Here is an 18,788-nt window from a genome sequence, read left to right as displayed (position 1 = left end):
TCTATCGGTTCTCCATTCTATTCCAGTCTCGTATTGTTCGTGGAAAGAAAGATTGTCGGTATGCCTCTGTGTTGGCTCTAATCTCTCTGATTTTATCCTCATGGTCTCTTCGCGAGATATACGTAGGAGGGAGCAATATACTGCTTGACTCCTCGGTGAAAGTATGTTCTCGAAACTTCAACAAAAGCCCGTACCGAGCTACTGAGCGTTTCTCCTGCAAAATCTTCCACTGTAGTTTATCTATCATTTCCGTAACGCTTTCGCGATTACTAAATGACCCTGCAACGAAGCGCGCTGCTCTCCGTTGGATCTTCTCTATGGCCTCTATGAACCCTATCTGGTACATATCCCACACTGGTGAGCAATATTGAAGCAGTGGGCGAACAAGTGTACTGTAACCTACTTCTTTTGTTTACCGACAATCAACTTTATATGATCATTCCATTTTAAATCACTTCTAATGCCTACTCCCAGATAATTTATGGAATTAACTGCTTCCGTTTGCTGACCTGCTATATTGTAGCTACATGATAAAGAATCTTTCTTTCTATGTATTCGCAGCACATTACACTTGTCTACATGGAGATTCAATTGTCATTCCCTGCACCATGCGTCAATTCGCTGCAGATCCTCCTGCATTTCAGTAAAATTTTCCCTTGTTACAACCTCTCGATATACTACAGCATCATCCGCAAAAAGCCTCAGTGAACTTTCGACGTTATCCACAAGGTCATTTATGTATATTGTGAATAGCAACGGTCCTACGACGCTCCCCTGCGGCACACCTGAAATCACTCTTACTTCGGAAGACTTTTCTCCATCGAGAATGACATGCTGCGTTCTGATATCTAGGAATTCTTCAATCCAATCACACAACTGGTCTGATAGTCCATATGCTCTTACTTTGTTCATTAAACGACGGTGGGGAACTGTATCGAACGCCTTGCGGAAGTCAAGAAACACGGCATCTACCTGGGAACCCGTGTCTATGCCCCTCGGAGTCTCGTGGACGAATAGCGCGAGCTGAGTTTCACACGATCGTCTTTTTATAAACCCATGCTGATTCCTACAGAGTAGATTTCTAGTGTCCAGAAAAGTCATTATACTCGAAAACAATACGTGTTCCAAAATTCTACAACTGATCGACGTTAGAATTGAATAGTGCCTGGATGAAAATTGAGCCATAGTTGGTGTGTTGATGTTCCTCTGAAGTAGTGACTTGAATAGTCCACGTCTCCAGGTCGCATAGGACACCCCGTAGATATAGAGCAACTTCAAATCCAGCGAGCACATTCGGTCTAATTCTAGTTGAACGCTCAGGCTCGTTTGCCAACGCTGTAGGAACAGTCGCTGAGTCGATGGTTAACTGCTGAGCAGAAATAACTCCAGACAACAACATCCATCAGTAAGTGTGTGGGCGTAGGCACTACCATGCAGGCTGTTGCAGCCAGCGTGAACGTCGCAAGCCTAGCCTACGAGGAAAGCGTCAGCTTACGCGCTTCTGTAGACCGCGTGGGCGGTGGGAGGGGATGCGTGGCCTGCTGCCGCTGCCGGGAGGCGGAGGAGGCGGAGGCGGAGGCAGACGTGGCCAGCGCGGCGCGCCGTTAGTGCCAGACTCGACGCAGGGACCGCCAGGTGTCTGTCTGCACACGGCTGTGGTGGGACCCCTCCAGCAGCGAGGACACAGAATAGTGAACCTGCATGTGACAGCCTTAGCTCCAAGATCCGGCCACATCTTCGGAATAAGTCACGGTGTAACAGGGTTCAGTGCCGAATCTTTGACCGATTGTGTAACTCGGATCTTGTGAATGCAGCTTTTAATTTCTACGTTATGTTCTTTAATTTGGAGCACGTACAGTACCGCATCGATAAACAATTTGCCAGAGAATAGGTGGCAGTAAATCCGAAAAGCACAAGTTTTTGTTGCGGACAATTTCTTTTCGTGTGCACAATGTAAAGAAGACTGGAGACCTCTACGTAAGATAACCTGATCGTGTAAGTGAAGCATTCCAGTAAATATGCGATCTTCATGAACTTAAGAATACATGTATAGTGATTTCGGCGAAAGATCGTTGAGCTGCAATTAGAGTGTGCGAAGAATTTTCCACACTAATGTGCGTGTATTACTCTCGCTCGAATTTCCTTACAATCGTTCACTTTGTGCTTCTCATAAACATCATATGTACAGACTGGAATTTCCCTTGAGTGATCAGTTGGCATTTAGGAGATGTACCGTGTAATCAGAGTAAGTCAGCAGGAAGCGTGACGAAGGAGTTGTTGACACCCCTCTTCATCTTGCCGGCTCAGCTGTCGTCGAATGAGCTGCAGTCACCATCTTCATCGGAGACAACGTATTGTGACGGATGCTCCTCTCATTTGTCCGCGTATCACTATTTTACGACAAGAGAGAAAGTGTTTACTATAAAATTCGTCGTTGCTGTAATTATTGTTTTCGTAGCTTTTTAAAGAAATCGCGTGCCTGAAATGGTGCATTGTGCGACAGATGTGAACGTAGTAAAATATTTGGTACTTGTAAATACCTGCACCGAAGTTGAGGACGAATAAGGCAGACTGTTCATCAAAAGTGAAAGACGATGTTAGAGTGCCACTCGTTCAATCGTCCACTGGCCGAATGCTACAAACGGTTTTTATAAACGACCTTCCATTCGCCATCGAAAGCTCACTGTAGTGAGTAGCAACACCGGCGTGCAGTCTGGAGCGTGACTACCCGCTGGAGAGTCGTGGCTGCCCAGCGATGGTGGAATCGACGCAGGGCGCGGGCGCCGCCCCTGGAGGCCAGTCTGCGACCGGCGGCCGCGACGAGGCGGTCCCCAACGCGCCCACCACCCGGTCGCCGGAGTCGGTGAGTGCCGCCGCACACGTCTTAACTCCCTTATGTAGGCCGCAGTCCTTCGAACAAGATATGTTACTTCAGTGGCCCGGCCCTAACAACTGGCAGTTTCCTTACATTCAGAAAGACTTGATCGTTCTCAGTTTAACCACACACAGCACAGATGTTAATAATTGCCGACATATCTTACTGCGATATTTTCCACATAAGAAGAAATATATTTTCAATGGACATACTTGTATGTGCTTGATTGATTACGTTCTATTTCCTTACAGCACAATTTGAAATGCATTTCACAATGCATAACCGATTTCGTCAAGCCAATAGTTGTCAACAGCTCTTGTTCTTTTGGGTGAATTTAGAAAATTCTAGTTGATCTGTAAAGGTGACCACATTTACGTCACTGGTACGACCTAGTTTAGCATATTACTCGATTGTTTGAGGCCCCACCAGGTCAAAAATACGGCTCTAAGCACTATGGGACTTAACATCCGAGGTCATCAGTCCCCTAGACTTAGAACTATTTAAACCTAACTAACCTAAGGACATCACACACATCCATGCCCGAGGCAGGATTCGAACCTGCGTCCGTGGCAGCCCCGTGGTTCCGGACTCAAACCAGGTCAGATTAAAGGAAGAGAGAGAAGTAATTCAGAGGGCTACAGCTAGATTTTTTTACCGGCAGTATCGATCAGCATGCGAGTGTCGCGTAGAAGTTTCGTGATATTTAATGACGATCCCTGGAGGGAAGGCGATGTTGTTTCTGCGAAACACTGTCGAGAAAATTTAGGGAACTGGCATTTGAAACTGACTGCAAACCGATGCTACTGCCGCCATTTCGCGGAAGGACTGGAAAGACAAGATAAGAGAAATTAGGGATCGTACGGAGAAATATAGATCGTCGTTTGCCCCTCCTTTTATTCGCGAGTAAAGGGAATCACTAATGAAGGGTACTGCGTAAGTGTGTAGAAGTAGGTGTAGAAACCGTATTGTGACGTTGCAGTTCTTTTATTTAGAGTAGATACTTGCAGCACGTGCTTTTAGTCTAATGATGGCCACTAGTTGGTCGAACCAGTTGCGCATTGTCCAATGCTGTTTCATAGAAGCGTTAAAAAGTAAAAGAATATTTTCTTTAGTTTACGGAAGCTGACTTTCTCAACACCACATTAAAATTAGATCAAATGTTCCTTGTTATTTAGAAAAGTTGCTCAACTATGCATACCATTAAGGCTTTAGTTCACCAGATATTGCAAGAATTACACTGCAAAATAATTAATGTTATTAATCTCCGAAACTACCAAAGATTGTTGCAGAAACTGAGATATTATACTATTATTGAAACAGCTTCACAATATATTCAAGACAAGAAACCTACAGCTCTCGTTTTTAAATACGATCGTAATCAGCTAGTTGTGATGAGTGATTGATTTGTGACTCGAAACAAAAATATTCACCCAACTGCATTCTGTCTACCTTAAGACCACTACTATATGTCTAGTTTATCGTAAGTCACACGAGGAATTGAGTAAACTACTTCAACAAACGTAGAACATAGTTCTGGTTTGGTTTAAACTGTATTGACTGCAAAAAGATATGCATTCTTTATTTTCATTTTTCGTAATTTCAAAATCGCGTTCTCTTTAGAGTGTTTATGTTTTGATTTGTCAGTTCACAATATGTCAGTCATTGATTTTCCACTCTGCTGCTGAGAATGGTTTTGGTATTTTCCCCTCTACGGCTGAGATTAGTTTTGGTACTATGCCAACTCCCTGCCTGACTCGTCTTTCAATTCTGAATTTCTCAATATGCTGATAACAGTCTAATGGAAACTGTAATAAGCAGGTGCATAAATCGCAGTATGCTAACATAGTTAGGACTGATGTATTATTTCTCAAATGCCGTTAGTACAGACTGGATTGAAAGGCAGTGATAAGTTTTCTCGTCATCTGTGGACCCAAAGCACATTGCTAACTTATACTTATCGCTTCACTCAGTATGTATAATTCCGAATTGAAAATGGTCCATGTGCTACATCCCTTCCTATATCCCTTCTATGGTCAGCTTACTCCTATACTGAATGAATCTTGCTCTGTTAAGGTCCTTCAATCGATATTGGCACTTACCTACACTACAGACAACCACTACAATGTAAGTACCAAAACGAAGGTGGTTCGAGCATGTTAACATTACATAACTCCTTCAATTTTCCAGTTTAGGCGATAAGGAAATTCCTTGCCTGAAACATGCTTTGCTTATGAATTTCTCTCTATTTTGTTGAAGTCCACAAATTGCTGTAAAGTTGATCACATACATTTTAGACATGGAGAAGGTGCGGTTTACGGCATAATGTTTACAAACACTTACAGGTTTTTTCTCTTTGAGAAAGTGAATTATTGTAGAGAATGGTCACCTTCATCACTTTAGATGACAAAATTTGTGGGAAATAGTTGATTGCGAACAAATCTGACGTCCAGATCCAGCGGAACTTCTGGACAAGCTACAGAAGTATACTACCATCACATCCGACCATCAGACAGTGTTACACAAAATTCAAGGAATCCGGAAGTATTACAAAGAGTGATGTATATGTAGAACGGATGCAACATGCGTTTATCCGGAGCCCAGCCAAACCAATCCGTCAAGCATCTCAACAACTGCGATTGCCAAACCTATGATGTGCATGGTGTTACACAAGAGACTCAACCTCCATGTCCACAGAATGCAGCTGCTGCATGCGACTCAGCGTGAAAGGCCAAAACGCTATGCATTTGCAAATTGCATCGACGATCACCCAGAGTATCCGAAAAGGTTAAGTTCACGAATGAAGCTTTCTTTCATACGTCCGGGAACATAAAACGAACCAACATCAGAACATGGATCTGTGCGACAGTCCAAAAGAAAAAAATGTGATGCTGTATGTTTAATTACAGTATGGTGGCACCATTTCTCTTTGTAAAGGCGTCCATAACTTCTGCTGTGTTTATCTGGACGAATTGGAACCGTTTGCATTTACACAGGTCGAAGAACTACAACCTGCAGCAGGGTGGTACCACTCCTCACTTTGCATCGATCGTTCAGATGGTTCAGGGCTCAAGTTCAAGGGCGCTGGATTGGCAGAGGAGGAACCATTTCTTCGCCCCCGAAGTCTCCGCACATAATCCTGCTAGATTTTTTTTTCTTTGGGGATTTATGAAGTATGCTGTGTACCAGAACGCGGTGCGCGAACTGCAGGAACTGCGAGCTCGAATCACAGGAGCAAATGCACATGTCAATGAGGAATGTCAAGGCCGGATATGAGAGGATTTGGAATATCGCTTAGATACACAGCGTGCTGCATATGGAGCACACAGTGAACTCTGTTAAACGTCTACTAAAGCTTCAGCTGTGTGTGAATATTATGGCGCCAACCTTACCTTTCTACCAATCCTCATTTCTGAAACATATGTGATCGCAATTGTAGAGATTATTCAGGAACATCCTGTAGTTTGAATCAATGTCGTGTATGTCGAGCACTGTCAGGGGAGACATTCCCATAACCTAACAAACCTCATTTTATCTACGTTGAAAGTTCAGTTCATTCATAAGAAGGTGAACACGAGAGCTGCAAGTATAATTACTCACGTAAAACCATATAAAAGAAGGAAGGGTTAGAAAACTGTAGAACAGGAACGAAAGCTCTGAAATAATAGCTACAAACGACTAAGGTCACACGTGTGGGTTAAAACACAAAGTAGTGTCTTGTTTAATGCCAAATTGGGGCACACGCACTACTAGAAGTGTAAAAAGTTTTACTGTCTAAGAAGAAAGTTTACACAAGATAACCTAAGCAACGTAGATTTCAGAAACTGACACTGACAAACCGTAGTTTCTCCAATTAGGGGCCTCTACTGATATCAAATGCTCCTGTGGAGTGGGGCGTGACACACAACATTTTGAGGAACATTGTCCTTCAGGCTAGCACACAGCTTCGCATACGAGAGTGGTTTGAAAAGTTCTCGGAACGGAGTAGAAAAAAGTACTTACATCACTGAAACTTTTATTTATTGGTATAGTCTCCCTGCAGATTAATGCACTTGGTCCAACGATGTTCCAGTGCCTTGATGCCATCTCGAAAATGTTCCCTCCAGCCCTGTAAAATAGTTGTCAACTCCGACTATCAATTCTTCTTTTGAAGTGAATCTTCGTCCACCAAGAAAAATTTTCAGTTTTTGGGAAGAGATGGAAGTCTGACGGAGCCATATCAGGTGAATAAGACGGGTGTGGCAACAATTCATAGCTTAGTTCGTGTAATTTTGCCATGGCGATAGCACGTGTGTGCGGGCGAGCATTGTCTTGATGGAAGATGGCTTTCCTATTTGCTAAACCGGGCCGCGTATCTTTTGTTGCAATTGGTCCAGAAGGTTACCACATTATCCTTCAGTAATTGTTTGCCCAGTTGGGATATAATCTACAGACAGAATCCTCTTCGCATACCAGAACACTGATGCCACGACCTTTCCCGCCAAAGCAATTGTCTTTGCTTTCTTTGGTGGCGGAAAATCAGCATGTTTCCACTGCTTTGACTGTTGTCTTGTCTCTGGTGTATAGTGGTGCACCAAAGTTTCAATTGCAGTCACAAACCGGCGCAAAAAATGTTGTCCGTTTCTCGTAATAGGGGCCCAACATCGTTCCGATATGTCCACTCTCATGCATTTTTGATCCAGCGTCAAGAGTCGTGGCACCCATCTTGCAGATAATATTTTCATGTCTAATTCTTCACATAAAAAGTGATATACCGTTTCCGATGACATCTGGCAAGCGTGAGCAATTTTACGCACATTCAATCGGTGATCCTCCATTACTATTTTGTGTGCTTTTGCAATGATTTCAGGAGTAGTGACACATTTTCGCCGACCACTACGCGGATCACCATCTAAGCTCTTCCGACCAAATTTTAATTCATTCGTCCACTTCTCAACAGTTGAATGTGAAGCATCAGAGTCCTCCAGTGTATTCTGGAAATCGGCGTGAATGTCCTTTGCTTTCATACCTTTCTTTACGAATGTCGATTTTTTTCCAACTTCGCAAATCACTAAGCGGGAACAATAAAAGAGCCACGTCACCGCCACAGCTCTCTTCCAAGAGCACTGACGTGGCACGTGTTTGCAGGTAACAGTCCAATAAATATCACGTGAACAACTCATTGTTCTAGCGCTGACCTGTCGTGGTAATTCCGAGTATTTAGGTGATTTCTGATTTGTTGCATCAGTTTCGTCTCTACAGTTCTGTTGAAGTAGTATGTGAAATAGCTAAATTTAATTCAGGGAACTCAAATATTTGGTAGTTAGATACGAAGTCATTGGCAGCCACTCGCTAACAGCTTGTCTCCATTATGACGACAACCTGCTACCAGAAAGTTATACAGTGTCCCAACGAACAGCATTTACAGAAAAATTCAGATACATTGTTGATTTCTACGCGTTCCGAAGATTCAATATCGATGTTGACTTAGGACTAAACATTTTGACCTGCTGATCTTAGTCTATTAATTTTAAAATCAATACTTGTCGACTAAATTTAGAGAATCTAGCCTCGATTTTGGTCTTTAAACTCCCGAGATACTTGATCCTTGGAAATGTAAGGAGATTCAGCAATTACTTTCACAGCTAATGACTGTAAAAAATGTGATAGCCAACATGCGGACCATTGGTGTTCTCTGCAAACACAGCGGTCTGTTGGTTGACTAGTGTTGTCAATCGCAGAGTCAGAGTGGCAGAGGTTTGTTTGGTCCTGGCGGCGGCGGCAGCGGCAGCGGCGGCGGCGCGCGGCCTGTGCTAACCGTGTCAGAGCGGCCGGCCGCCGCGCCTTCCTCTACTATTTCTGTCCCCCGGCTATTGCGTACACAAGCCGTACCTGTCACGCAGATACGCGGACAGAACAGCTCTTTATCCTCGACTTTCGCAAAAGCCTTCAAGCAGACCCAGTTATCCTTCCTGCAAATTTTGAGATCAAAGACGTTAGACGGCGTAGAGGTGGGGCGCATTTACAAGAGAGTGAACAAACTGTCATCCCGTGACACCAATTTGTGGGGAAGAAAATTCTCTCTTTCTAGATGTGCATTCTGCCGAGAAAAAGACTGCGGTTTTCATTCACTTACGCCTGCACATTTAACTCCCAATTCCAGATAGGTACAGCCTTTATTGTTACTTACATTAGATAAGGGTTCACTAAAAAAATAGATAAACATCCGAATGTTGATGGTCCAATTTCCCAGAGGCAGTGTAAAAAGTTTACATTGGTGACTGTGTCATGAAAATTATTCTGGATTTGGTATCATGAGCAGTCACATCTTTTAGTGCCGACCGATAGTTTTCATTGTACTACAATCTGAGGATCTTCTATAAGGTACATCACAGTAGTTCCACTGGAGGAAGATTCGCTGTAATATTGTGGCTAATGCATTGAAGTAAATCTAATTACTGGGGATGAATTCAGTGAAATACAATAACAAATTCTATCTGTGAAATACATTCAGAACTAATATGAACATCGTTTCTTTTTAGTCTTCATCTTCCCCTCCGTCTCCCAACTCAGTCGTCATTATCGCTATCTCGTCGACGCTCTCAATTATCATATTTTCACTATCTTATTTCTGAAGACCGACTATCCCTCGAGCAGTTTATAAAAGAAGCTTACTCATTTTTCTAATTCGCTGTACACAGTGAATAAATCTGGTCCTTGAGTGTTTAGACCACACCCCGATAGGGCAGTAACAAATCAGTGATCATCTCTGAAGGTGATCGAACTGTCATCAATCTGAAATAACTTTCATTGGTTTAAAATACATTATTTTTGAAACTTGCTGGCAGATTAAAACTGCGTGCCCGACCGAGACTCGAACTCGGGACCTTTGCCTTTCGCGGGCAAGTGCTCTACCATCTGAGCTACCGAAGCACGACTGCCGGCCGCGGTGGTCTCGCGGTTCTAGGCGCGCCGTCCGGAGCCGTGCGACTGCTACGGTCGCAGGTTCGAATCCTGCCTCGGGCATGGATGTGTGTGATGTCCTTAGGTTAGTTAGGTTTAAGTAGTTCTAAGTTCTAGGGGACTGATAACCACAGCAGTTGAGTCCCATAGTGCTCAGAGCCATTTGAACCATTTGAAGCACGACTCACGCCCGGTCCTCACAGCTTTACTTCTGCCAGTATCTCGTCTCCTACCTTCCAAACTTTACAGAAGCTCTCCTGGGACACCCTATATAATCGAAAAATCAGTTTTTATTGTTTTACAACTAAGACCCTTAAGGTTAAGTCGTACAGCGTCAGAGAGTTTACATGGGCTTAAATTTCGGTAAAAATTTATTTATACGTAAGTAACTGGGGTCTTGCGGGACGTACAGATCGAACGGCCATTATATTTGTACAATCCTCTTATTAGCTCACGTGTGCTACAAATTTTTCTGTACGACATTTACCGATAGCTTTCGTGTAAACTTCGCCACTGTTCATTTAAAAATTGGAGATTTCTTATCCTCTGCAGATGTCTGTTGTTTGCAGGCACATCGTCTTCTTCATATCGCGGTCTTATCCCTTGTCTCCGCGGGATCGGCTTGTTATTTCGGATGTGACATTTGGTAGTAGTGTGTGTGTGTGCTGGGGGGGTGGGGGAGGGGGGGGGGGAGCGATGCCCTTCCTGACGTAACCAATCTCCCTCCTACACACCCCGTCGCCCCCCTTCCCAGGGCGAAATTTGTGTACCCCATCGGTCTAAGTCTGTTGTTATCGCAGGTGCCAGTGTGACAGCGCGTTATAAACGATTCTGAATGTGTAACTGAGCCGCGACGTGAGTTAATGTCTGTATTCTCCAAAGCGGATATGGGAAATACTGGTAGCCTAATATTCGCTATCAAATACACCTCTCCCACGTAGCTCGAACATTTTCAGCACACATTCACTTCATCGCGCTCGGCACTAAACGTGAAGATTTAAAGGAAAGAAGGAAATGTATCAATAACGTAAACATATCTTCCACTTTTTTATAAGTTTCAAACAGTACAGTTGCATTTCTGTGAATTCTTATTTCTTGGTAGGTTTTGGAGACTTATTGTCCTCCCGAAACATCTGTTAAATATTTCAGAAGAACTGGTAATTATTCACTGAATCCAAATATAATTGAGACATGTCAAATTCAGTGATACTTATGACGTAAGAGAGTGGATGACAAGCCAGTTACGTAAAAAGATGTTCCACAGTTTCACATGTCCCCAACTTCATTTGTAGTGCGGAAAGAGAATCTTTGCTCACCTCTACCAAAGATTTATGTACATCTCATTTCTGCGGTTTCTCATTGTCTTTTTTTTCTGCGGAGAGTGTTTATGTACTTCCAGCATTCTGTAACAAAGTATGGCAGGGCACGCGGCCGCGTCCCCTGGTTGCTATTGCGTATAGATCGGAAAGCAGTTGTTTTATTCTATGACATGCCGCCTTTTAGCGGTGTTTTGTTCCGACGGACAAAGAATGTTGGGTACATAGAGTCCCAGCGTTTCCGCTCTAATATTTTAGTGATATGTTCACCTGAAGATGTGGCTTTTAGTGCCACGAAACCGGTAATGATCCACTAATAAAACACTAAATACAGCTGAAGCGATTATTACTAACCGCGCGGGATTAGCCGTGCTGTCTTAGGCGTTCCAGTCATGGACTGTGCTGCTGGTCCCGGCGGAGGTTCGAGTCTTCCCTCGGGCATGGGTGTGTGTGTTTGTTCTCAGGATAATTTAGGTTAAGTAGTGTATATGCTTAGGGACTGATGACCTTAGCAGTTAAGTTCCATAAGATTTCACACACATTTTTGATTATTACTACCAAAGATAACTTACCCATAGCTGTGGTTTCCCTACCTACAAGGCTGGCTGTAACTGTTCCTTTGCACATTTTTGACATAGTTTCTGCATTTTAGAAAATTCCATTTTTGGCCATGTTACGGTAATTTGAAAATGGGTCCTGGCTTGAAACTAGTCATCGAGTAACCAAAAAAAGGTGAAAACTGTAAACTTGGCTAGTCTTTCGTTGTACAGGAGTGAGCCGGCCGTTGTGGCCGAGCGCTTCTAGGCGCTTCAGTCTGGAACCGCGCGACCGTTACGGTCGCAGGTTCGAATCCTGCCTCGGGCATGGATGTGTGAGATGTCTTTAGGTTAGTTAGGTTTAAGTTGTTCTATGTCCTAGAGGACTGATGATTTCAGACATTAAGTCCCATAGTTCTCAGAGCCAATTTAACCATTTGTACTGGAGTGTTTGGTCCTAGCAGGGACAGGAAACAACAGTAGTAGTTGGTGTAGAAGGATTGTAGACCGGATAGTATGGCAATAAATTTGGTATATCATGTAGTTAAACACAATTTGAATTTCTTTTCTATACAGCTATCACGAAAGCGCTGCGAGAAGTGTCAAAATAATACAATTTCATAATAGCTCTTAACAATTGAAGACCTTAATCAGCCCACTATGCTACTGATCCTGAGAGTAAAATGTTCATGTCTTGCAGCTGACCACGTGAAGTTACTACTTAGTAACAACTACACTATTAGGCTGTGCTGCTACCTGCTAATACGTGTAATTGCCTTAGTTAGAGAACACGTAGTAATACGCAAATTTCAGTTCAAAGCCACCATATTAAAGAAGTTTAACTTAGGTACGTAAATTTCGTGGTTTTATTTTTTGAACGGTATCATGTTTAATGAAGTGCGCTCACCCATTCCTTTTTCTCTTCCTTTCCTAGCGCGATTTCGTCAGGAGAATATTTCGTGGAAAGACGTGGTAATCCGTTCATCACCTGCTCAAAGAGCGCAACAAAATCTACCCTCAGGGTTTATTGGTTAGGTGCATGCGTTCGGATGAACCAGTTAAATTCCGGGAATATCACGGCAGTTGGGATTGCTTCTGAGTGAATTTGCAAAACAAAACTTGCTTTATTTTGTGTTCCATTAGAAAAGATCGTCAGATTTTCGTACCAAAGTTTGAGGCGTTGTCAGATATTGCTTTGGGTGTCCCAAATCGAAGGAAGTAGTCTTTCTTGAAACTTTTGACAATGGGCCCTGCTTCGATGGACTTGGTAGCATACAATCGTATATGTTTGGTGAATAAGTGATGTACGGCCATAAGGTATTTAATGTTTTCCCTCGCCTGCGGGTTTGGGGCTGCGGCGTCACCTTGTTTTGACGTTAGTATCGGGTACATCGGTATGTTTATAGATGAGTTTATCGATTTCGTCCTCTGACAGACGAGGCAGGTTCGTCGCAAACTGTGCACCCACCAGTGTAGATTCCGCAGATAACAATAGGATGCAATTTTTCACTTACGCTTTTCCACCCCATATGCCCCAACACCATATACGTCTAACAAATCATGTGATCCTGACGGGCATAAGGTAGGCATCCACGCCTTGATAAACACTAGGGTTTCTTGCGATGCAACACCACATAATTATACAATTTGTACAGTTTTGTTAATTTATGAGAAGATTGTTGCTGTACAATTTGTTTTGGTCTCAACCATCTGGAATCTGAAATTTGCCGTGCAGTTATGTTCTTAAACATCTCACGATAATAGCGATGATGTGCCGTATCTTTCATCACATAAATCTTGTAATTGGTCACCTGATATACAAGTGCACGGAATTCTGGCAACATCTCGTAAGCTGGAAAGTGCATCCGCCATTACGTTCTCACTGCAGTATGCCATTTGAGAACGTATTCTTGCAAGATTCCTTAAAGACAACAACAACATAATTACCCCTGAGTAATTTGGCTTCCGATGTGAGCACAGCACCAAACATGTTAGCACAATCAGTCGGTTCTAGACCCCGTCCTTTACACACTCTACACCAATGAAGTGCAAGAAATGACAGGTATTGAAATTGCCCTATACAGGGTGTTACAAAAAGGTACGGCCAAAATTTCAGGAAACATTCCTCACACACAAACAAAGAAAAGATGTTATGTGGACATGTGTCCGGAAACGCTTAATTTCCATGTTAGAGCTCATTTTAGTTTCGTCAGTATGATCTTCCACCTACGCTCAATGGAGCACATATCATGATTTCATACGGGATACTCTACCTGTTCTGCTAGAACATGTGCCTTTACAAGTACGACACAACATGTGGTTCATGCACGATGGAGCTCCTGCACATTTCAGTCGAAGTGTTCGTACGCTTCTTAAGAACAGATTCGGTGACCGATGGATTGGTAGAGGCGGAACAATTCCATGGCCTCCACGCTCTCCTGACCTCAACCCTCTTGACTTTCATTTATGGGGGCATTTGAAAGCTCTTGTCTACCCAACCCCGGTACCAAATGTAGAGACTCTTCGTGCTCATATTGCGGACGGCTGTGATACAATACGCCATTCTCCAGGGCTCCATCAGCGCATCAGGGATTCCATGCGACGGAGGGTGGATGCATGTATCCTCGCTAACGGAGGACATTTTGAACATTTCCTGTAACAAAGTGTTTGACGTCACGCTGGTACGTTCTGTTGCTGTGTGTTTCCATTCCATGATTAATGTGATTTGAAGAGAAGTAATAAAATGAGATCTAACATAGAAAGTAAGCGTTTCCGGACACATGTCCACATAACATCTTTTCTTTATTTGTGTGTGGAATGTTTCCTGAAAGTTTGGCCGTACCTTTTTGTAACACCCTGTACATGATATGGCGGTATATAAAAGCAAAACCTCATTGCACGAAAACTGCAACAACACCTAGGTACCATCACGCAATTGTGCAACACCTGGAAAATTCAAATGAATCCAGAAAAATTGTTTCTGTATGTTCACAAGTAGTTAAGTCCTCCAGACCAGCAAATCTCTGTGACTGGCGGTGTGTTAGAGTTGAGTGGCTCCGCAACATACCTGGTCCTACAGCTCGACTGGCGCCTGTCATTCGTGCAACAAATAAATAGAGGAAGAAGGGAGAGCTGCACTGCTTACAACCAATTGTACCCACTACTACTGAGTGGGGAGAGAGAGCTATCGTTAGATACGAAGCTTTGTTTGTGCAAAAATGTTATCCTGCCAACGATGCTGTACGGATCGGAACTATGGTCATTGGGAGCAAATACACAATTGAATAAGCCACAGTCTTTGCAAAATAAAATCCTCCGCATCATCTCAGACGCAGACCGATACACGCCAAACACTCACATTAGGGATCTATTAGGCTAACCATTCTTCTCCACATACATATGGAAGAAGTATGAAAAACTGTATGGATAGGTTTCCACTTCACGCCACCGTCTCACTCGTCAGCTGCGTACACATTACTCTGACGCTACAGGTGAGAGACTTGTATCCATACTAAAAAGACAATTTAGGCTACAACAGATTGAGCCGGCCGGTGTGGCCGAGTGATTCTAGGCGCTTCAGTCTGGAACCGCGCGACCGCTACGGTCGCAGGTTCGAATCCTGCCTCGGGCATGGATTTGTGTGATGTCCTTAAGTTAGTAGTTCTAAGTTCTAGGCGACTGATGACCTCAGCTGTTAAGTCCCATAGTGCTCAGAGCCATTTTTTACAACACATTGCAGACAACAATCACACAAGAACACAATCATTCAGATACACAATCATCGCCATTTTTTTGAAAACATCAAAGCCATGCTGGAAGTCAGACGGGCATACTCATGTGGTGCTTAAAGAGACAATTACACAGACATAAACACGTTGCCAGAAAAGACACCACCTAGGTGGTCGTTGATGACCTAGACTGCAAAAGACAAAAACGTTTATTGTTTCGTGGCCACAATAAATTTTAATATGACTACCGTAAACGTAATAACTAAATTTTCTAAGAAACCTAAAGATAGCCAGGACCTCCACTTCTGTCGACGAGTATGTCCTTTTGCATTCAGATGACACTGGCAAGGCTGATAACGTTAGTCTCGCTTTTATCGTCTTTTAGTATTATGAAAAACAGTCATGCACCATGACCAGAACAGGACACATCTTAAGCGACACTACAGCATCTTTACGCATCTAGATGGTGGTGTATATTTGTACCTCAAAGCTCGTTTAATTTTGTTAAATGCTTGTTGGCATTGTGGTGTTCATATCCAGGGAGCGGTCTTCTTTAATACGTCTAACAGTTCCTGACTGTTGACGAGCTAATTGGTAACAAATTTTCGAATGAGTGATTCCAAATCATAAAATGCCCTCTACTGTTTTACTGTGCAGGAGGAGGGAACTTCTCTATAGATTTTATTTTATCCTGCTCAGGAACACTTCCGGTGGGAGATACAATGTGGCCCTTGAACCATGAACCACAGACCTTGCCGTTGGTGGGGAGGCATGTGTTCCTCAGCGATACAGACAGCCGTACTGTAGGTGCAACCACAACGGAGGTGTATCTGTTGAGAGGTCAGACAAACTTGTCGTTCCTGAAGAGGGGGATCCGTCTCTACAATGTCATTCTGTGGATCATGGCGTGTAATTTTAGACCCCTTAATCAATCTGGAAGGTTAAAAAATTTAAAAATGGAAGTGGATAGATTGGAAATAAGTATGGTGGGAATTTGTTAAGTTCAGTGGCAGTAGTGTAGGACATCCGACCTCGTGAATATTGGAATATAAATACAAAATAAAATAGGGGTAATGCAGGAGTAGGTTTAATAATGAATAAGAAAAGAGAAATGCTGTTAAGCTACTATGAACTGCATAGTGAACATATTATTGTAGCCAAGATAAGCACGGAGCCAACACCTACCACAGTAGTCAACTTTTATACCATGTACCTCCGTATCTGATGAAGAGATTGAAGAAACGTATGATGAGATAAAGTAAATTATTCAGATACGTAAGGGAGATGAGAATTTAATACTGATGCGAGACTGAAAGTCGACAGTATGGAAAGGAAGAAAATTAGTGAAGCGTAGTAGTAGTAGGTGAATATGGACTGGGAGAAAGGAATGGAAGAGGAACTAACTCACTCTTTAGTCCATCAACCCCAAGAGCTTTTAGTTCAGTTAATTTTTCACATAAACCATCGAAAGGTGGCAGAGGTTGCTCGATCGGCGTAACTTATGCATTAATTGTCGGTTGTACGTCACGAGCAAATCATTTACTGTAGCAACTGTAGGTTCTGAAATACCAAAATGAAAATCTGATTCTTCCATAGACGGATGGAGAGTATTGTGTCCTTCGTCATAGACTTGTCTTCCTGCATCGGGTTCGACTTCTATCTTTCCTGCTTTTCCGGATTTTTTCACAATTTTGATTATTCACAGAATATCGTAAATTTATAAACAGAATTAGTCACAAAGTCTCATTTCATACGTCAATAACTATAAGCTGCAACAATTATTGAGTATCACAGATAGACAAGATCGATGCTCACGTAAGTAACAGAGGATGGGGTAGCACTCCACATTGCCAACGTGCGGCGCAATAGTGGCTACGTTGGACAACTTCTGTACAACAATGTGGTCAAATGAAATTACAGATAATTAAATGCTTCACTCAAAGTGCAAAATGAGCCATGATCTGTTTAAGAAAGATTCCAAAAAGTTGTCTAACTTGTAAAGGAGTGCTAGCTAGGCTGGTGTCCTTTACCTTTTCCGTTACAGTGTTGCATAGCATCGTATAAATATTTTCTCGCCTGAAAATATAATTCCGGCTTTAATATTTTTTTTACACTGGTTGATCTTCTCCTTTGGTTTTGAAAATCGGTACTCCCTATTGGTGTTCGGATAAAATACATGAAAAAGGATATTCATATAATACACATACAACTATTTTTTTAGCGGTCCCCAAACAGGGCGCTAGAATGACGCTTTGCGCCTCTCTTTTAACTTCACTTTTACTCTAACCTTGTAGTTATACAGCGGTTCATCCGACATGGGCGAAGATGAACAAAAACATTATTCGGAGACGAATGTCCGACTCACGCTCACAGCTCTTGGTTGAAATGAGCACAAGATAAACTGATTCGCCTTTAATGTCAGGGTCACTGACTGCTATGAACAAAGACAATAACTGAACGGAGTACACATTCGGTCATTATGTCTCTTCACAATAACTGCCCACTTCGCTGCATCCTGTCTGTAACAAATTATAGAATAGCAAAAACCTAAATTATCCACACTGAGAGTAGGTAGATTTGATGGCTCTGAGCACTATGGGACTTAACATCTGTGGTCATCAGTCCCCTAGAACTTAGAACTACTTAAACCTAACTAACCTAAGGACATCACACACATCCATGCCCGAGGCAGGATTCGAACCTGCGACCGTAGCAGTCGCGCGGTTCCGGACTGAGCGCCTAGAACCGCTAGACCACCGCGGCCGGCAGGTAGATTTAAAATAATTGTAAACGTTCTGAACAGATACCCTATTAAATTGCTTTCATCCAGCAAATATTATAATTTAAACACGACTTACACAGCAGGTGTGTGCATGATCGCCTGTTGGTTAACTACGCCTGCCGCGTGTGCAGGAGGAGCGGCGCCGCACGGGCCAGTACATGGCCCTGGGCGTCGTGGCGGCGACCTTCCTGGTGGGCCTCTACCACGCCTGCCTGCAGAAGAACGCCGCGCTGGCCGGCCTGCTCGTACCCTCGCTCATCATGATCGTCTACCTGGCCTGGGTGCTCTACTCCGCCAGGAAGAAGAAGGTACGTCTGCCATACGCACATTCCCTTCTCAGACAGACGCCAGTTAAACTACAATGAAATTATCACTCCTGGAAGGAACCTCGCTGCCGTCCTACCAGGCAGCAGGAAATAACAAGAAAGTCAAAGTGAGGTCACGCCGACAACCTTCAACATTTAAAAAGAAATATTCCGTTGCTAGCTGTGCAAATTTAGTTCTTTCTGGGTCGCACACTCGCCTATTTTCCATAGCTGGTCACTTATCACTTTGCTTGGTCGGTTCCACAAACGATAGCACTGCCGCTCATCTTGCGCACGTGGCACACTC

At 43.2% G+C, this 18,788-nt stretch overlaps 1 protein-coding gene across 1 annotated transcript in view; it reads left to right on the top strand.

The window, feature by feature from the left end:
- The first annotated feature begins 1,621 nt into the window (after nucleotides 1-1,621).
- The window catches only part of LOC126236780 (uncharacterized), a 70,576-nt gene continuing 53,409 nt past the window's right edge, over nucleotides 1,622-18,788 (top strand). Inside the window, exons 1-2 of the mRNA XM_049946362.1 lie at nucleotides 1,622-2,863; nucleotides 18,308-18,484. Of these exons, the coding sequence (XP_049802319.1) occupies nucleotides 2,756-2,863; nucleotides 18,308-18,484 (285 nt within the window). The 5' untranslated portion in view covers nucleotides 1,622-2,755. The remainder of the gene's footprint in view (nucleotides 2,864-18,307; nucleotides 18,485-18,788) is intronic.

The sequence above is a fragment of the Schistocerca nitens genome, chromosome 1, assembly GCF_023898315.1.
Source record: "Schistocerca nitens isolate TAMUIC-IGC-003100 chromosome 1, iqSchNite1.1, whole genome shotgun sequence".
Taxonomy (NCBI): domain Eukaryota; kingdom Metazoa; phylum Arthropoda; class Insecta; order Orthoptera; family Acrididae; genus Schistocerca; species Schistocerca nitens.
This window is presented reverse-complemented; position numbering and strand designations above follow the sequence as displayed.